Here is a 22278-nt window from a genome sequence, read left to right as displayed (position 1 = left end):
TTTATTAGATGAAATGTTCACATATGATAATTGAAGAACAATAGAATATATGATTGACAAACAAACAAATATCGGTGGAATGAAACTTATCCATCTTTTATAAGATGAAATAACTCAAATTTGGAAAAGCGTTCGAGCACCTCATGGGCAAATCATACCTTTTCTTTGGTACTACATCCTACGAGATCAGAAAGGATTTTTGCTTCGAATTTCTAATAGTCCAGTTTCTGAAGAATTATGCCAACCATAACTCAATAAGGAACCACAAGAACAGACAATTTTTTCTTTCTTCTTTCACTTTTTCTCGTTGCTCTTGAATTTAGGTACACGATAATTTTTCTTCACTTATAATAAAATGAAAAAACAAATTTGGAATCAAATGTTGATCATTTGACATATCAATTCCACAACATAGATTAGAATTATGTAGATTGGAAACTTCCATACTACGAGACGAAACCGTATATAAATATAAATTTTTCTGAGTAAATCTGATACATTTCTCTATCAATATAATTGGCCAGCCGTTATACACATTCGACAAAATATGAATTACATGCTCTCCATCGTTTAGAGAATAGTGGTGGTGCAATTTAAATCTTGAAGCTGGGGCTCTAGGGCTTTCAGTATAAAAAAATTGTTCGATCGTGAATTGGGTTGCCTGACTCCGGTTTGTCAAGCGCCGACGTTGTCGTTTGTCAATAACGACAACTAATTCTAATTCGTATCATCGCCGGACGCGCCGAAATCTTTCTCGAAAAAAAGTAAATAATCTTCTTATATATCGCCGAAATCATCGCATCATTCGTCATCTCTCTATATTGATTGAACCAAAGTGATATTGTGCAACTTTACGTGAAGTGCCGTGTCCTTGATCAGCCCCTATCGTGGCACGAAGCTAAGTGCAGAAGGAGGGTTGGTTCCGGGTTTCCCTTCCCTTAGGAACCCCCTTTCTGCTACCAGACCAATGGAGATTCATCTGAGTTTCGTCTTAAGCCAGTTGGGGTAGGTAAGAGCATTTTCACCTGATCAGTTGCTCGATATCTATAAATCATCTGAAGTAGATCGCAAAATCATTTGCGATCAATTATTGGTGCCGTGAAACCTGGGAAGTAATCTAAAATCCCCTAAGTTCAGTCTATTTTTTCCATTTCTGTTCATCTGATCATTTAATTTCAAATTCATCATTTCGTTTTCATTCGGATAAATTAGGCCGCTTCCTGACTTGTCGGTGCAGCAAGGTTGCGGGATCGGGAAGCTCTGTACAGAAATTTTACAGAGTTGCCTACAGTAACACATTCTTCGGTATAAAATCCTGCAGTACCGTTTGTGAGTTTTTTCTCCTTCAAGTAAGCGCGGTAAATGCCGAGCGGCGACTTCACAAGCATACCGAGATGCGGTAAACCGAAATGATCCCTTTTCGCTATCGCTCATACCGAGCCAGTTAGCAAACTCTCATTGAAATATAGGCGCTCGGTAAGCTTTCGTTACCGAGTATACCGAGCATACCGATACCACACCGTTGATGCACCGACAAGTCAGAAAGCGGCTTTAATTTACTACACGGCAATCTTTATCGCGCTGTCATCTGTATTTATCACCAGCGATAAGCGTGGGCATCAGATATTTATTCCGGAATTCTTTCGAAGTAAATTCGCATCTTGGAATAATTACAATTTCACAGTATTATTATTGTAATTTCGAGTGTTGCATTCAACATCATCTCTTTATTATCTTCACTGATAATCAATCAATCGTCTGTTCATTGCTTCTTCGGAATCCCCGTGAATAGTTTTATTCTTTTTACATACCAGGGTCGTTCAGCAAGGTCGGAATGCCGTCGATAGCCTAATTGATGCCTCTATCGCCGAGTCGATGGTCAAGCGCGAGAATGCATTCACCGCAGCTTCCACCCTGCTCAATTTAGTTAAGGGTTTGACCACTGAGATCCAGGTAGCTAACATGTGCCTGAGTGAATTGACCAGGGTGAAAAAATCATTCAGAGAAGCTGCTGACTTGATAGTCAGACTCCACCCTCAGTTGGAGGAGTCTGAGCGTGACGAATCACCTTCCAAATTTGCAGCATTCTTCGAAACTTGCCTGCATATTCGTGCCGCCCAGAGCCATATAACTACATCTTCGTCTGTTACCGCGCCTTCCTCATCGTCGGTTGAGCTTCCGATTCCTCGGGTTGAGTTGCCCTGATTTTCCGGTAAAATCGGATTTATCTCTTCGACGCCCTAGTGCACCAAAGTAACTCTCTGGCGCCCGTTCAGAAATTTTATCTTCTGTCGTCGGCTCTATTCGGTGAGGCCGCATCAGTGATCTCCGGATTCGAGATGAATTCGGCCAACTATCTTCTGGCTTATCAGGCCCTTCACTCAAGCTACCAGAATCTCCGGCCAGAAGTTCTACTCTCACCTCGGACCGATCGTGTGCGCCCAGGAGATCGTCAAGACCTCAATCACCAGCGGCCTCAGCGTCTGTTCCTCTATGGCCTGGTCAATTATCCCCTGGTCCATCTTCTCGCCCCCATGCATATGCTGAAGTACGCCGCTCTGCTTCACCTAGTTCGTCCTCAGCCTGTGTATTGCTCCGCGAATCACTCCATCCGCCAGTGTCGAGAATTCAAGGCCATGAACATCCACCAGAGGCGAGCATTCGTGACTGAGAGGCAATTCTGTAGAAACTGCATGTCGGCTTTCCATGTTACTGTTGCGTGCAGTTCGGATCAGTGTTGTCACACGTGCGGGTGACGACACCATACGATTCCCCACTTGACAACTACCACCTCGCCCCTTTCTGCTCGACCTCCGTAGGAGGTACCGATTGACTGTCATCTCGTCGTCATCTAACCCCAATGAGCAAAAATCCCTCGTCGTCCTTTCATCTGCTCTCCTCTAGTCATCAGTACCCATCTCCACGATCTTCGTTGCGCCGAACCAATGATTCCGACCACTTTATGCCTACTGCTTGTATAATAATAATAATAATTATTTAATAATAATAATAATATAATAATAATAATAATTTAATAATAATAATAATAATTTATTTCTCCTTTAAGACATCACATAAATGTATAGGAATCGTCATAGAGAGAAGAAAAAAAATTTGAAACAACAAAAACATAATGTAAACATAAAGATAAAACAGTTAACAATATAAAAAAGCAGAGTATTGAAAGAGAATTAAACGATATAATTATCAAGAAACTCTTGAACACTATACAAGCATCCTTCAATCAACACCGATTCAACCTCCCTCTTAAACTGTTTTCCACCAATTCCCTTAAAACGCTTAGGCAAGTGATTATATAGTTTAATTCCAGTGAAGGTAGGTGACAACTCATAAATTTTGGTATTGTGTTTGGGAATACATAAAATATCATAATTCCTAATATTATAACTATGAAACTCGGTACATGTTTTGAGATTTTTCAAATTCTGGTGAATATAAATAAGACAATTTGAAATGTAATGGAAATGGAAAGGAATGTTAAAATGTTATTTTCCTTGAATACAGGGCGACATGAGTCTCGAGGTCTCAGGTTGAAAATAAGACGAAGTATTCTCTTCTGTGCAATAAATGCACGCCCAGCATCTGAGGATGAACCCCATTATAGCACAGGTACACCTCGCTATACACACTACTAAAATACAGTCCAACGAGAGAATCTTGTGATAGTGAACTCTTGAGGCGAGATATGGCAAAGTAAAATTTACTGATTTTATTACATACTTGATCAATGTGGAAAGACCATCTTAACTTATTGTCCACGCGAACTCCCAAAAAGCTGACATACTCTGATGACCTGAGGTCGAAGTCCGAAAGGTTCACAGTAAAATCAAGACCATCTCTCATTTGAAATTTTATGACTTTTGTTTTATCTAAATTCACTATCAAGGAGTTCACTGGGCACCACACAGTAAATCTCCTGATAATAGATTCACAAATCCTCCTCAGCTCATCCAGATTTCGAGCTCTAATTGCCAGGGACGTATCATCAGCAAAGAGAACCATAATGCAAGCCACAATATATTGAGAAAGCTTGTTAATGAATAAGAGAAATAGAAGTGGCCCCAAAACAGAACCTAGGGGGACACCTAGTTTCGGATAATATCTACGGGAATGGGAGCCACCCAGCTTAACCATTGAGGACCGGTCAGTGCGAATCCAATCAAGGAACACACCTCGGAAACCCATTTGATACATTTTCTCAACAAGAAACTCAGGTTGAAGACAATCAAATGCGCGAGTTAGATCGAAAAATACTCCAGTGACTTGATCACTATCATCTAACGAGGAATAAACAAATTAAAGAAACTCACAGCAAACACCCTGAGTGGATCTTCCACCCCCAAAGCCATGCTGACGACTTGTCAGGATGGAGAACTTTGATAGATAATCATACATTCGTCGACAAACTATTCTTTCGATTGCCTTAGATAGCTGGCTCAATAAAGATATTGGACGATAGTTTTCTAAGTCATCAACACTACCTCTTCTATAAATTGGTTTGATAATTGCCTGCTTTAATACTACAGGAAATTGACCCGAGGAAACAGAAAAGTTGATCAAATCCGAAAAATGTTCCGCAATTAGGGGAAAAATATATTTGAGCACTTCAGTAGAAACATTATCAGGCCCAGACACACCACAATTTTTCAAACCCAAGATCACACTCATGATTTCCGCGGGAACGACAGGAAAAAAGTAGAAATTAGAGTTAACTAATTTTTGGGTGGTGCATGTGTTGGAAATCAAATTTCCATATTGATTTTGCGATGCCAGCTCGCCCATGGTAGAGAAGTAGCTCCCAAATGCAACCTCAATGGGAGCTGAAATAGGCTGTTTATCAATAGTAAGCGTAATACCACTGGCACGACGTCTTAATAGCAGGCAGAAGGTCTTGTTCGGTCGTGCTCTTTTGGATTCAGGTTGTCAACACACCCTCATCACCCGAGATTGGGCCTTCAAGCTTCGTCTGCTCATCCACCCTGAAACTATTCAACTTCGCACCTTGATTAATGCGGATCGGTTTCGCATCCACGGGTATGCATACGTCACACTCTGTCACCAAGGCGATCCTCCCAATCTTGTCATCAAGGCCTACGTTATTGACAGCCACATAGATCCCCTTCCTGTCCAAAAGTTCAATGGACGGTGGCCTGAGTTTCAGCAACTCAGCCTAGCTGATCCACTTTTTTTTATCTCTCTCGCCCCATAAGTATGTTGATTGGCTCGGATGTACTCATCTTATTCTTCCTGGCACGATGCGCCCATCATCTTAGCTTCCAGGTGCATTATCCACCACCTTAGGTTGGGTACTCTATGGGCCATATGCTTGCCATCGTAAATCGACCAAGCAATCTCCTTTTCACCTGACACTGTCAGCCATGTTCGGCGTCCTCGGAGCACTCTTCAGACTTCACGTCTGAATACCACTCCATCATCCTCTAGAAGGTCACCATCTGCTGTGTCTTCTCCGTCGTCTTCTTATTCTGATGCCTTACCCTCAGCGATTGCTTGCAATTTGTTTTCTGAGTAGTATAGCAATGTATGTTCTAGCTCAAATTTGACCTTGAGATATTAGAAATCGTATGAATATGGGGGCCCTGAGTAGTGGGGCGCGGAGCGCTGGGTCTCCTGAAAGGGGGTTCCATTGTGGGGGTTCAGAGATGTAGTTGTATTTTGGGGCCGTAATAAAAAAAAAGAAAAAGGGGGAAAAAAGAATCTTGAAGTCGACGGGATTCGAACCTAGGATAGTTTTATATAATCCGATTATCAACGCGGCCGCGCCAGCTCGCTAATAAGGAAATTGAATTGTTGGTGATACGTTGATGACGCGATCATGGACTACACGTGCCGCCTGGGAGTACACTGAACCCTGAGATGTCACTGGGGGGTCTGAATGATGTAAAAATATTGGGGGCCCCAGAGTGTCGCCTCCAGAGTATCGCCCCCCAGTTAATTGAGTCCATGAGTTTTAAGTTTTTCATCAGTTCGATTTGAATAAGAATATTGAAAGAAAAAAATAATCAATGTTAATCTCACGGTTCTGTTATCATTGTGGATTGAATTGTTTTCGTGTTTCGACAAGAATATGAGGATGCGGTTCCGAATTGGGAAATTGAAAAATATTTTTCTGCTTCGAAAATGTAAATGTCATAATATCCGATGTTTGTGATGTTCCAAAAGATTATGAGGATGTGGTTCTGAATCAAGAAAATGGAAGATTATATCGATATTATTACGAGATGCTCCTCGTACTGGAACGCTGACGCCAGCTTCGTCTTCGCGGAAAGTGTTAGTGCGAGAAGAAAGTGATGACTCGGATTCTTCCAGAATCCAAGGTTTCCATGTGAAAAGAGACACATTCTAGTTTAGTTCCATTTTAGAATTCATTCTGTTTGTAACTCCTTTCCGCTCTGTCCAATTATAAAGTCATTTAGTTTTTCGAAATTGTGATTTATAATTGAAAGAATAAAATTCTTTTTAAAAACAGAGTTTGCGGATCGAAAATCATAATTATATAATGGGAGATATTGGTTTCTACGACACACTACACCGCATATACGATACAATCACATACTACCGAGTGAAACATTGGCAGAATTTAAACAGGAAGCTGGCATCGTTTTACAACCGAAGAATTTTCTTGTTACAATGCAGGATGAAGAAAACCTGACATATTGTAATTTGTCCTATTCCCGCAATAAAAATAAAGGAAATGGAAGATATTTTTCCTTCTCTGTTATGAAGAAGTTATAAAAACAGATAACATTCGACGTTTTCAATCATTCGACCTTTTCAATCATTCGACGTTTTCAATCATTCGTCTCAAGTTAGTGCAATAGTGATCTAGGTGAGTAAAATTTTAAATTATTCTAAAATGTTTTTCTATAAATTTTTTTCTTCTCAATTCAAGATATCCAGAAAAATGGATTTCGAAAGAGTAAATACAGCATGTTTTTATTCAGAGAAATCTACAATCAAGCTCCGAGACTTACCACTTGGAGAGAAATTTCGTATTTTAAAGGCGAGCCTGTTGAAAACTCGTTATGGGAAGACCATACTCTTAGAGCTGGAGAAAAATAAAGTCTTCCTACCGAAACGAGCTACCGATACTGTGAAGGAGTGCCTGGATCAATTGAATGAGGGGAAGATCTTTCTAAAATTCACAGGTGTGAAGGATATTGGAACGAAGTATCCTGTATCAAATTTCGAATTCAGTGAAGAATAAAATTGTTAGAAGTCGTCGCCATGGAGGTAAATGATGATTCTATATCAGTTTTTCATAGAGCATTCAGGTATTTAGAAAAAATTAAATCTTTGAAATGTAAGCTCAGATGGATTGTTCTTATAAATAATCACATAAAATTATACAACAAGATGATGAAAAAAACAAATATTCATAGTCATAAATTCAAAATTCAAAATAACATAAATCATTTGAAACGATATAAAACAATTTTACAACGAATGGTTTCATCTAAAAAAGGGGGTAATTTACGGAATAGACGTTCTCGTAGGGTAAAGTGGGAAGATGTTCAATCAACCTTTACTGGTAGAGTCAGAACTGGAGTTATTATAAATCTGAAACATATTGAAATAAATGAGTTTTTCGTAGATGCCATTGTTCTCATTAAAAGAAGATTGAAAAATCTATTGAAAAAACTGAATATGATTAAAATGAATACAACTTTTTGTGGTGAGTTCATAGAAAAATCTGGAGATTCTGAAATACTAGATTTCAAATACTTTAAATCAGAAAATTTCATTGTTGATTCTGGTTGCGATCTTGACCGACTTTTATCAGAGCTCATATTAGATAAAATCTTAAAAAAATTAGAAGAATTTCAAGAAAAAGACAGCGGTTACGCACTTCATTCTATTATATCACTTGAAGTTAATATTAATAAATTTGAAATGGGGAATGGTAGCTCATATATTGAGTTGCCCGATGAGATCAAACGTCGAAAGGCTTGTATTAATATCAAAAATTATGATAATGCTTGTTTCGCTTGGAGTATTGTTGCTGGACTTCATCCTAGAGAGAAAAATTGTGATCGTGTGAAATCTTATCCATATTTCAAAAATGTTCTTAGTTGTCAAGATATAAAATTTCCAATGAGCATTAGAGATATTCATAAATTCGAGAAACTTAATAATTTATCAGTGAATATTTTTTCGCTACAATTGAATAAGAATAAATTCGAGGTTGTGCCTACACGTATATCCACACAAATAAATTTCGATAGACATTTCAACTTACTTCTTATTCAGGATAAATACGTTCCTGAAAATAGCGAAATTGATTATGACGATCATGATGATACACCCATTAAATATCATTATGTGCTAATCAAAAATTTATCTCGCCTTGTTTCCTCAAAACTTTCGAAAAATACGAAGAAAAAGTATATTTGTGACCTGTGTTTAAACTATTTCCTCACTGAAAACAATTTAAATGAGCATAAGAAATATTGCATGAAACATGATCCCTCATTGATCAAATTTCCTATTGATTCACATATTGAATTCAAAAATTATGTATACAAACAAAAAGTTCCATATATAATTTATGCGGATTTTGAATCATATTTGAAGAAACATAATTCATCTTCAACTACATTTTCAAAGTCATTTAAGTATCAGGAGCATATACCTATGAGTGTGGGTTATTACTTAAAATGTAATCATGATTCATCTCAATCATTTTATAACAGTTATACTGGTGAAAATTGTATGAAATGGTTCAATGATGAATTAGAGATGATAGCAAATAAATTGAATATTGAAATAAAGAACATAAAACCTATGAAATCATATCCGAAAAATGGAATGTCTGATTTGTGCTATATATGTGAGAGGTCATTTACTGCTGGAGATGAATCTGTAATAGATCATGATCATTTCACGGGTGAAATAAGAGGACAGGCTCATAAGATATGTAATTTACAATATAAAAAATCATTTATGATACCAGTTGTCTTCCACAATTTAAGCGGTTATGACTCTCATTTCTTAATAAGAAATTTTTCTCAATTTGCTAAGATATCAGTGTTACCATTGAATAAAGAAAAGTATATTTCGTTCACAGTTCATCTTGAGGGACATCAAATTAAATATAGGTTTATTGATAGTATTCGATTTATGGAATCATCTCTTGAAAAGTTAGCAACCTACTTGAAACCTGACTCATTCATTAATTTATACTCACATTTTCCAAATTTATCTGCTAAACACTATAAATTGCTTACTAGAAAAGGTATTTATCCCTATGATTACATTGATAGTATTGAAAAATTGACAGAGACTACACTCCCATCTAGAGAAAAATTTTATAATAAATTGAATGATGAAGATATAACTGATGAGGAATATTCACATGCTCAACAAGTCTGGTCAATTTTTGATTGTAAAAATTTATTAGACTATTCCAATTTATATCTTAAAACAGATGTCCTTTTACTAGCTGATATATTTGAACAATTTCGTGTAAGTTGTCATACAACTTATGGATTAGATCCAGCTTGGTATTATACACTCCCGGGGTTTACGTTTGATTGTATGTTGAAATATACATCAATGAAATTACAAATTATCAAGGATATCGATATGATATTATTTATTGAAGAGAGTATAAGAGGTGGAATACGTCAGTGTTCTAATCGATATGCGAAGGCAAATAATAAGTATATGACTACATTTGATTCTGAAAAGTTAACATCATATATAATTTACTTTGATGTTAATAATCTCTATGGTTGGGCAATGAGTCAGTTTCTTCCATATGATGAATTTGAGTGGACTAACACTAATATTGATGTGATACAAATTCCAGATAATGCTCCAGAAGGGTATTTTTTAGAAGTTGATCTGGAATATCCAAAACACCTACATGATATACATTCAGATTTACCATTTTGTCCGGAAAATCGAGTACCTCCAGGTTCAAAATTACCTAAATTGTTAACAACATTATATGATAAGAAGAAATATATTTTACATTATAGAAATTTGAAACAGGCCTTAGAAAACGGAATGGTTCTCACTAAAATCCATAGGGTATTAAAATTCAAACAATCAGCATGGCTTAAATCTTATATTGATCTCAATACCGAGCTTAGAATGAAGGCTTCGAACGATTTTGAAAAGAATCTTTACAAACTAATGAATAATGCCGTATTTGGTAAGACAATGGAAAACATACGCAAACATAGGATAGTTAAAATAGTGAACAAATGGGAAGGTCGTTATGGCGCCAAAAATCTCATAAGTAGCCCCCATTTTAAGGGAAGAATAATATTTGGGGAAAATTTATTGGCAATTGAAATGAAAAAAGTTAATTTGATCTTTAATAAACCTGTGTATATTGGTTCTGCCGTACTAGATATTTCAAAAACTTGTTTATACGACTTTCATTATAATTATAGTCTCACTAAATTCAACGACTCTTCACTATTATATGTAGATACTGATTCATTAATTTATGAAATTCGAGATCAAGATCCATATCAATTAATAAAACTTGATTGTCTCACCCATTTTGATACTTCAGATTATCCAGATAGCAATATTTATGATATTCCTCGTGTAAATAAAAAGGTTCCAGGGCTCATGAAAGATGAGAACAATGGTGCTATAATGAGCGAGTTTGTTGGATTACGCTCTAAAATGTATTCTTTCAAAATTGATTCAAACAATAATATCACTAAAAAAGCGAAGGGAATTAAAAAGGGGGTAGTTAAGAAAGTTATTTCATTTGATGATTATTTGAATTGTCTATTTGATGGACAAAGTAAAATCATAACTCAAAGAAACATAATATCTGAAAATCATCGGGTTTATTCAATGGAACAAGAAAAAGTGGCTCTATGTAGAACTGATACAAAACGTTTTATAACAGAAAACCATCATTCACTTCCGTGGGGTCACTATAAAATAGTTTAGTTTTTAGAAAATAAGGGTGAGGATAGAATGCTGAAGTATACTATGTCAGCTATAGAGAGGACATTTTCCTTCCAACCTCAATTAACCGACCAGTTCAAAATAAAATTATTGAATCAATACAACGAATTGACTGAACTTCCGGTCAAAGAATGGATGATCGTTGGGAAAACTGTATTATATTTACAAGGGTTAATTCAGACATTAGATGAAATTGAAATATGGATAGTGGGACCTCATCGTCTGGTAATGAGAGAATGGTTCCATGAAAACTCTGAGAGGTGGCATTCTGATGATGATGATAGTCAGGATGAATATTCTGATGATAGCCAGGATTATGATGATGACTCTGAGGAAACGTTTATACCAATATCATACAGTATTTCCATAGACGAAATCTTTATTACAGTAAAAGTCATGTGTTATTCTACATTGTTTGATAATCAGAGAACGGATGGATTCAAGTTATATTTGAGTATATTTGAACGCTTGAGTCGTAATTGTTCATGTCATATAGAGAGGAAAGCGTTAATAATAAAAGAATCTATGTTAATCGATATTTACTTCAGCAAATGTCATACTTATAAAAACGATGATGACAAAACTTATAAAGATTTAATAGTGTATAATCCACCACCCTTGAAATATTTAGCATTAATTAAATTTCTGTTATCAATATATCCACGCTTTCACTACTTGTACTGGAAACTAGAGGTTCCTGACCTTATGTCTGAAAGCTTTCATGATTTTTCTGATAATGATGGTGATGACGACGTGAATTATTTCTGATTATATTTTGAATAAAAAAAAAAAAAAAAAAAAAACATTGAAATTAATTCGAAGTTGTTTTATTATAACCCTTTTTACATTGTTTCCATGTCGTAAAGTATTTTATCTTTATATAAAATAAAACATTCGTTCAGTATTACATTCTCAATCTCTCAATTGAGGGATTGAGGTTACAAAAATTTTCAATTAATTTTACAATCGACTCAGAACTATTTTTTCTGATATCATTCATGACACATAGAAAATTCCTATAATGAGATGAAAAATTGAGATTCACTAATATGTCAAAACGTTTCTTTATTGAATTTTCATTGATTTCTAGTATCTTAGTCACCTCATCACCGATTAAATATATAAAATTATCATTCCTACATAATTGTATAATTTTGAAACCGTTCACAGTTGTGTTTATTATAGAAATATCATCCACATATCTAATGTCATTTTCTCCATTTAAGTTGAGAATTTCAATGAACATTATCCATTGTAGAATATCGAAGGATATTGATAACTTTCTGTCGTGGAGTAAAGACGCTTCGTTTGTTGATATCTTCACTGATGGCTCGAAATTTCTCAAACTACTCAATCCAAAATCAATGGTATGTTCAATCATCGGGATATTTATATTCAAAATGAACGATTTTTCCACATTCAGTAATAAACTATCATAGTTTATCGGATGAAATTCACTCTTATACATATTGATCACTCGAATTCAAACTCACAATTGAAATTTTTGCTAGGTTTTACAAGCGATTTGATTTATCAATCCAAGAGTCATGTGATTTGAGATTGTTGAGGTGGGGGAATTATTCTATAGCATTTCCTTTTTATTATCATAAAAATACATCATTTCTCTGACATAAGAAGTTTTTGATAAATTCATAATAATACGTTTTTTGTGTAGGTCTTATATTCCCAGCATAATCATCACCCATTAAACCTCCTGATATCCCTTCATCAACCATACTTAGGATCTTCTTGTGGTTCTCATTGTTCTCAGGATCAAATTCGAAATTGATTTCACAATTCTTGAATTCCATCAGCATATGATAAATTGTTATGAAATTCCCACAATATGCTGCTAAGCTAACCATTTCATCCAGAAATGAATTCAATTTTTTATATCCACCCCAAATATTATTTGTGGAATAACATTTTCGAAAATCTGTCATGTCTTTGGATGACCCGTTCAACAGCATCTGAATATTCATTAAATCATAGGATGAAACACTATCAAAATTATTCAAGATTAGCTTCACTTCATTCAATGTCATTTCATCTTTTTTGAAAGATTCTTTAATATCTTCAATAAATGAATCATTATTTTTTTTGTGTTGAAACACTTGACTTATTATAGTCTGTGGTGCTCCAAATAACACCAGTTCACGAAAAATTGTTGTTGGTGTAAATAATCCCAGATCATTCAAAACTTTTGAGAATTTTTCACTATCATGATATAACAGAGCAAGATGTAGTTCTTGACAGAGATAACTATAAAACCTTTTAGATTTATTGAAATCATACACGTCCATTTTAACAGTTTTGACGTTCTAGTACTGATCGAAGTCGTTTAAAAAATCATATTCATATATCATCATCCCCACTCCATCTAATTGGTGTTACTGATAATGATTTGATTTGTTATGATCATACTCAAAAGATTTTTCAATTGCTTCAGTAATCCGTCTGACTGACATGGTATTTTCAGAAGTGTCTCCATTTCAAATTTATATGATCCAGTTGCTCTGTTTAGAAATTCATTGAATTCATATATCATATTATCTTTAATGAAAATAGATCGTTCCATCGATATATCTGAATACTGATGAAAAATTGTTGGGAATATTTCACTAATATATTTCATGGATTTCCTTGATAAATTGCATTCATCAATTTCAGCACAATAAAAATTATTATAAAAGATATATGTTTTACCTTTATAGGTATTCAATACCCCATGAACTATCACACTACGTGGGAGACCCATCCAATTATATTCATGACTTTGTATCACCCCAAAACTGCTCGAATCAATTCTATAAAACTCATTATGATGGAATAGTCCGATTTCATTATTCGGTCTCTGATAAATATGGATGGAATCCTTTTTGAAATCTATATTACCTAGGGGTATATACTCTATAGCTCTCTATGGAGGATGTATAATCTTATCTTCGAGTGAACTGTAGATCTTCCGTAAAGTCTAATATTTGTGGTTTTATTCTTTGATTATGAAAGTGACATTGATATTTTCAATTGAGGTATTCTTCAACAAAATCTATTTTTTATTTATTTTTATTTTTTAAGTTTTCTATTTTATTTTCATAATTCATACATGATAGACATAATGATAATGAAATAACTGAAAATTAATTTGTATCAATACATTCCACAAGATGAATATAGCGTGGTTTACATTTTAAATTTTTAAATCTATTAACATTTTTAAAAACATTCGTCATCCATTTATCCAAATTTATTTTAACAGCTTCTGGGTTATCCATTGTTGCGTTCATTATACTCGAGATGCCTACTAACTAATGTAACTTTCGGTAGGAACATACACACCCATCGATATAGATCATCGCAATTACTAAGAGTGCACATACATTGATCGAGTATGTGACTCATACACTTTGGAGGTTTCTTCTCGAATTTTGGTGGGGTCCATCCGTGCTCTTCCACATTGAGTACTTGCACTTCTCTTCCTATCATTATGTTTTTAAAAAAATCATGCTTCTGATGTCCATTCACGTAAATGACATCTCCACTTTGTAAAATACTCTTTAAAATCTCTGGTAACTTTCCATATTCGATGTATCCGGAGGTATATCTTAACCCATGGAGTTTTTTCTCAAGAAATTTAACAGTTCTCTTATCTTTGTCACTTAGAGATGAAAATTCTTTTGGAGGCATCATAATGAAATGAGATATTTTATCCCCCAATACAAATGATAATTCCTTAACATAGAATTCTCCATCTATCGAAAACCCTTGAATATCACATATGATTATACGCATTTTTCTTAGAAATTAGTAATTTTTTTAATTTCTTCTGTTAGAGGTTTAAATTCTATAATGCAGTCATGTACTATAATACATAAAACTCTTGTATTATTTGGAAATCCCTTCGAGGACTCTATTTCTAGTTTCACATCAATTGTTGTAGCTTTGAACGTCTGATCTCTTCTGGAACAGTCCAGTACAAAAACAGGCTTTTCTTTGAATTCGCTGAAGGTCAGGAGTGGGGATTTCTTGAAAATTCCATAACTCTGAGCAAATTGAGTGTAATTCTGATAAGCTTCAGCATATTCATTCTTATCGAAATTCAAACGTAAATTTTCTTGCGGAATGATGTCCGAATTCAATAATGCTCGAATATCTGTTATATTTATATGATTGAATTCAGTTATGTCCTCAGAACTTTTATTTTTCTTATCAGTTTGAAACCCACAAATTATGAATCTTGGACACTCGATTTCTGTAGATGTTTTAACAGCCCAAATCTCCTTATTACCCCCATGTGGTAATGATGGTAATTCATGAATCTCCCACTTCCTGAATGGCATTAATATAGGTTTATTAGACCTTATAGCATTCAATAAATCCATCTTGATAATATCATTCGGATAAATATGTTTCACCTTCAATTCCATACTATCAATGGTGATTTTTGCTTCTGTATGATCCTTAGGATCCGACGATGTTATTTTTATCGCATTATGATCATTTTGTGCTCTGAAGAATCGGAACGTTTGCTTACCACACATAGCCATTTGGTAATCTTTGAAAAAGTTGAATAAATGGTAGACTGGTATTCTGAATATAAAACTTCCATCTGTGTTCACAGTTGGTGTTTTCGGGTAGTTCCATCCTCCCGTTTCGAGTAGTTTTGAATCATCCTCCTCATAAATTAGGTATCCTCGCATTGTTGATATAATACCTGGATCTCGAACATTCTCTATCTCCATACCGCAGAGTTCATAAATAATTGAATCGAAGAGAAATGCTCCAGCATTTTGAACTAGTTTAACATCTCCATTGCCTTTTGTTTTCTGTACTTTTCCTTTGATAATGATAGCAGCATCATGCATCAAAAGCCAACAGTCTGTTCGATTTATCGTGATTTCAATGACATCGGAATGATTGAAGGATTTAACGAATGGCAAATAGGTTCGACTTTCGATTTTTACTATAGATTCATCGGTGTTTACGGGTTGATAGAGGTTGAAAACGTGATTGGACAACATGACCAATTGATTGTAGGAAAATCCAATTTTCGTGAGAAAGATGTTTGTGTGGTTTTGATAGTTGTTGTTTATCAACTGATTGATTGTAGTATGTAGTTTGATATTTATATGGAACGACTAAGAGCATCGTTTCAATTGTAATCTCAAAATTATCTCCTCGCCTTGAAAGTTCACCAATTCACCGTCTTGATCAAGAACTTTCACTGTGATATTATGTATTCGATGTGTTGTTACAGGTAAGTATACCACCTTGTTGGGGATCTCGTTCACTCCGTAACCAGGATCACTATTAATCGCAAATTCATAAAGTGAATGAGATGGGAGTTCATTGATAAATGAACCCTCTATCAAGTTGCAATCAATATTTATTGTTCGAACTTTGATGATATCCACTGGTAAATCTGACTCATGAACTTGTCCTGCCTTGAGAAGCCTAGATGAAAATCCTAATAGGGCACCAATAGAGTCCTCCGGTCGAAAGTCAATTTCATATTTTTCATGAAATATTTCACACTTTAAAGTATTATTATTAGGTCTCAAGAAGAATAATGGAGATTCCTCTTCATTTCCAGTTTCTAGTTCGAGTTTTCTTTTAATGAATTCCTCCATATCTGATATCTCATAAGTTCCAATAGGAAAGGTCAAGACTTTATCTTCACCATCCACGGAATAATATAATTTATTATATTTTTCAACATTCGGGATAGTGTTGTATGTATAGAATCCTATCAAAGCCAAACCATAGTTGAAATTACTGTTCAGCTCTATGGGAACAGCAAAATCAATCGATAAAATTGATGATCGATTTTTGAGTGTGAACAACATCGACATGATTGATATACTGTGAAAAATCTCTTCAATCATATTAATTTATTGAATTAGAAATCTCAAACATAAATGACCACAATTGGATGTATTGAATTGTTGATAAGTATCTCTATTGTACTTCACTTTGCAGGATTTTAAATAATGAATTAGTTCCTTGGGAGGTTTGAGATTTCCGAAACTATCAAAATATTCAACTTCATTACCATACTTTCTATATGCCACCCAATGCGTTCCAGGACCCTCAACTGAATCTAAATTGAGAATTGCACATTCATTCTTCTTTGGGAATTTTGGTAATGTATTTCTCATGAAAACACCTCGGAAATGTTTTATTTTCATTTCTCTCGCAAAAGATTCGATTTCATAATCATAAAGGGCACGTTTGGGTAGCTTATCTAGTTTTTTGACTGTTTTCTAATATATAAACCAAATCCACGTTTGGATTTTCTTATGAAAAGTCCATGTCCTATGGACTCCATCGCTTTGTTGTGTCGCTGATCTTCTTCCAGTTTTTTCTTAGCATTATTAGCATCAATTACCGTTTTGGCAACAGCGCTAGCTCCACCTAACATGGTTCCTAATGCTGACAGTCCTGCGAATATGGGTATGAGTGGTAGAATTCCACCGGATTTTGATTCGAATGGTATGATTCGGGGAATTTTAATATTTTTCTTTCCACCTGCTTTCTTAATTGCAGTTCGAGCTGTTTTGAGGGCGATCAACGTTGATTTTCTCAAATCATCGCCCCCTGATTTCTTTAAAATTTTATGAGTTGGTTTCAAGACAAAACTTCTGAAAGATTTTTGTCTATTCCGAAGACCCATACCCATCTTTCGTTTCATTTTCATTGCTCCGGTGACTAGCAAGGCAGCACTTTTCTCCTTAAATGTGCCGTCTTTGGACTTCACTCGTTCCCAAGCTTTGTCTTCTAATATTTTATCAGCAATATGTCTATCAGACAATTCCGTATGTTTGGAATAAGCTATATCGTGTTCCTTACAAGCTTCATCAAGTTTATTTATACCCGGATCGTTTCTAGCAAGACGTTCTGAAAGTCTTGTTCCAGGGCCACAATAATGATATCCAGGCAAATGTAACTCGAAAGGTAATTTATTAATTATTGAATTCACTAAACCTCCACCTCCGAATGATAACATAATAATGACAATATTACATAATGAATTCAATATTTATAGTCCTATATATTCATCATCTATATGGATTTCTGCTTAGTAATGGGGAAAATACGAATTGAACAACATCAAACGGTGCTCCCAGTTGTTAATTTGGATTATCTGGATGATAATTATGAATTTGAAAAAAGGAGAAAACATGGTGATCTCTTTCCAAACAGTTGTAGATTCATATTTGCTGGTCCAAGTGGTTGTGGAAAGTCAAATGCGTTATTGAGTTTAATTTTCGATTTAAATGGTTTGAATTTTGAAAATGTCTATATTTACTCAAAAAGTCTCTACCAGCCGAAATACCAGATTTTAGAACATATTTTAAATAAAGTGCCTGGAGTGGGGTATTTCCCATTTAAGGAGAATGCTGAAATTGACGAACCAAACGATGCGAAAGCAAATTCTATTTTTATTTTTGACGATGTCTTAGGTGAAAATCAAGATAAGATTAAATCATACTATGCTATGGGTAGACATAAATCGATAGATGTAGCATTTTTATGTCAGACATATGTTGCAGCCAAAAAACACACAATAAGAGATAATGCGAATATATTGGTCATATTCAAACAAGATGATGTAAATCTTAAACATATATTCAATGAACATGTGTCACCGGATATGACATATGATGAATTTAAAAAAATTTGTGGAATCTGTTGGAATGACAATTTTGGATTTTTGGTAATTGTTAAAGACTTTGATTTGAACAATGGTCGTTATCGATTGGGGTTCGATAAATATATAGCACTAGATGATTAATATTTATTCGTATGCGATGCATTCCAACATGAAGATCAAATCAGCTCGGAATAGGAAAATTATTATTCAACAACTCATTCAGAATATTAAGAAAAAACATGCTGGACTTAAACTTGGAAAAATTGAGGGTGATGAAACTTTGGAAAGGCTATATACTCCAATAACAAAACAACTCAAGCGTATAGAAGATGAACTTGGTAAAAAGTCTGTTAACCAGAATACTACTGATTTGAAGAATCTGCAAGTACTAGAGAAGATTTCAGAACCACAATTTTCTTCAACACCAGATAATAGAGTTTTTCCTCGTAAAAGAACTCAGGAGATATCTTTTCAACCATATAAGAGAATGAGTACCATTATGAAGCCATCACATTTCCGTTCACCCGAAGAAGAAGAAGAAGAGAAAGTCAATAAGATTGAAACGCATGACGAAGAAGAAGAAGAAGAAGAAGAAGAAGAAGAAGTGCCCTCGCCATTTACACCAAAATTGAAATTCAATAAACCTCAAAAAACTGGTTTGAAACGTCAACTAGTGAATTTTTTACCTACAAAAGAAATTGTTACATCAAAAAATGATGATGATGGTGATGATGATAAAGACCATAGAGGAAATGATTCAGTTTTTATCGATGGAGATAATAATGAATCTGAACAGTTTCTAAATGAATTGAGCAATTTCAATAATGCCGAAACTTATTTGGAACAATATCCAGAAAGGGTCAGAGATTATGTTTATTCGGCGTTAACACAACGTGATAATTATGATCATGCTTACGGACCTAAATATAATCATAAACTTTCAAAATGGACCTTAGGTAAAACAACTGTAGACTTTCATCAGAAAACTGGCGACTTACTAATTGGTAATGAAAGGTTTAGTGGTACAGATGGGCTTTATAATTTGCTCTTTAAAAAAGAGCCACAAGAGTATAATAAATCTGATTTAGAAAATTATCGGAAAATACTGAAAATGACTAATGTTCATAGGAGAAAATTCGATTCTAATAATCCTGTTAAAGCGAATAAAGGATTTAAATATCGTGAAATCATAAAACCATCAACTGGACATGGATTAATGTCATTCACCGAAAAACCTATTGAGTATATTTATTGGAATGATGTAAACGAAATTGTTAGTAGACTTCGGTTACTATATGCGTCCAAAATTGCCGGAAATACATCTGTTGATAATGAAATAGAGTCAATAGTCGAGGAGCTTCGAAAAGAAAAAGTTATATATTGAATTGCATTGAGAGCAAAGTGATAAATTCAATATGTCTCTCGATAAGTTCGGACGTTCTTCTCATAGAAGTAAATTAAGAAATATTCAATCAACTATCCCTATCTTTCTGCGAACCGCAGATGGTGACTTTGATTTCGGTAACCGCAAATTATGTAATGTTGGTATACCTCTTGCCGATTCCGATAGCGCTAATAAGGAATATGTAGATATTCAATTCGATACAATACATAATCAAATCAAATTAAATACCGCAGAATTCGGAAAGTTAGGACTGATTTTTCATCAATTTAAGGGTGAAGTTAATAATAGATTAGTTAATTTTGACATTAAACAACAGACATCTGATGAAAATCTTAAAGAGAGGTTTGAGTATTTCGAACAAGAATTAAGGCGAAGCAATCAAACATTGTCTTCACTTTCGCACGAATACTATCAGAAACTAGAACTTGATGTATATTTGAAGTCCCAGGAAGATAAATTAAACGCATTTCAAGATAAGGTTATAGAAGCATTAAATAAATTAAATAATAAAATCAAACAATTAGATGAAAAATTTACCCTTCATGTATACGAAGGAGAAAATACAAGTGGTTCGAGAACTGCACAAACCAATTCGCAAAAACTTCCCTCGCAGAAGAACAATAATTAAAGGATTAAATGACCTATGGCAAGCTGATTTAGCGCAAATGGATCTTTACGCGAAGGAGAATAAAAATTTTAAATATATTTTAGTAGTTATAGATTGTTTTAGTAAATTTGTTCGAGTGAGAGCGCTTAAAACAAAAACCGGTGTGGAAGTATCGAACGCTTTCAAGAAAATTTTGCTAGATAGCAGAGTCAAACCGAAAAATCTTCAAACAGATCAAGGAAAGGAATTTTTTAATGTAAATTTTCAATCTCTGATGAAGGAAAATGATATAATACATTACTGCACCTATTCCAAAACCAAAGCTTCTATAGCAGAAAGAGTTATAAGAACTATTAAGGAAAAACTGTTTAAATACTTCAGTTTACATGGAACATACAAATGGATCGACAGCATATCCAGTATTGTTAATGAATATAATCAGACGAAACATCGTACTATTGGAATGAAACCATGTGATGTTAATAAAAATAATGAGCAGAGTTTATTGAATACTAGATACAACCATATTAAGGTCGCTGGAAAGGGAAAATTTAAGGTTAATGATATGGTGAGAATCAGCAAAGTCAAACATATATTCTCGAAAGGTTACACACCCAACTGGACCACAGAGATTTTTAAAATAAAAAAAGTTCAAATAACCAATCCTGTAACATATCTTCTTGAGGATTCCAGTAGTCGTCCGATAGGGGGCGCTTTTTATGAGTTCGAATTACAGAAAGTAAAATATTCAGATGTATTTCTAGTGGAAAAAGTTCTTCGTAGAAAAGGAAAGAAAGTCTTAGTTCGTTGGTTGGGCTTAGACAAGTCGCATGACTCTTGGATTGATTCAACGAACGTACTTTAGAATTGAGGTATCATTGTCCTACCACCTGAAATGGATAGACTAGATGAGCACCTCAAGAATATTCAGAATCTGAAGAAACAAATTCAAGTCTATGAAACTAAGCAGAAGATGATTAAAAGTTTTGAAAAAATGATGATTTCCGATCAGAAGTCGAAGAAGTTCCATGGAATATGCCATCATTAACCTTTTTCATATTATAATTATAATCAGTTGAAATGAAATACATTTGTAGTTATAGAACAATAAAAAAATTGAATTACCTAGATAGTTTTATTTATCACAAATATAATATATTCAATCCAGACCTTCAGGACTCAATTAACTGGGGGGCGATACTCTGGAGGCGACACTCTGGGGCCCCCAATATTTTTACATCATTCAGACCCCCCAGTGACATCTCAGGGTTCAGTGTACTCCCAGGCGGCACGTGTAGTCCATGATCGCGTCATCAACGTATCACCAACAATTCAATTTCCTTATTAGCGAGCTGGCGCGGCCGCGTTGATAATCGGATTATATAAAACTATCCTAGGTTCGAATCCCGTCGACTTCAAGATTCTTTTTTCCCCCTTTTTCTTTTTTTTTATTACGGCCCCAAAATACAACTACATCTCTGAACCCCCACAATGGAACCCCCTTTCAGGAGACCCAGCGCTCCGCGCCCCACTACTCAGGGCCCCCATATTCATACGATTTCTAATATCTCAAGGTCAAATTTGAGCTAGAACATACATTGCTATACTACTTTTCTGATACCTCCCCATCGTCTT

General features: G+C 34.7%; 3 protein-coding genes across 3 annotated transcripts in view; 1 reads left to right on the top strand and 2 right to left on the bottom strand.

Annotated features, from left to right (window-relative positions):
* Window positions 1–22278, bottom strand: part of LOC123313567 — a 220191-nt gene that overhangs the window by 37163 nt on the left and 160750 nt on the right. The gene's annotated exons all lie outside the window — the stretch shown is intronic.
* On the top strand, window positions 6610–11760 carry LOC123313570. Its single transcript, XM_044898513.1, has 3 exons — window positions 6610–6868; window positions 6932–7272; window positions 10960–11760. Exons 2-3 carry the CDS (start codon window positions 7267–7269, stop codon window positions 11743–11745), a joined length of 792 nt encoding a protein of 263 aa, XP_044754448.1. The 5' UTR covers window positions 6610–6868; window positions 6932–7266; the 3' UTR covers window positions 11746–11760.
* LOC123313573 lies at window positions 16608–18105 on the bottom strand. The gene has a single exon (XM_044898515.1). The coding sequence runs from the start codon at window positions 17981–17983 to the stop codon at window positions 17222–17224; it is 762 nt and encodes a 253-aa protein (XP_044754450.1). The 5' UTR covers window positions 17984–18105; the 3' UTR covers window positions 16608–17221.

The sequence above is a fragment of the Coccinella septempunctata genome, chromosome 5, assembly GCF_907165205.1.
Source record: "Coccinella septempunctata chromosome 5, icCocSept1.1, whole genome shotgun sequence".
Lineage (NCBI taxonomy): Eukaryota > Metazoa > Arthropoda > Insecta > Coleoptera > Coccinellidae > Coccinella > Coccinella septempunctata.
The sequence above is the reverse complement of the archived record's forward strand: the minus strand, read 5'-3'. Positions and strand labels throughout refer to the sequence as shown.

Bases quoted from the DNA above. Each gene is read 5' to 3' on its own strand.
- LOC123313573 (XM_044898515.1), bottom strand. From the start codon at position 17,983: ATGTTATCATTCGGAGGTGGAGGTTTAGTGAATTCAATAATTAATAAA.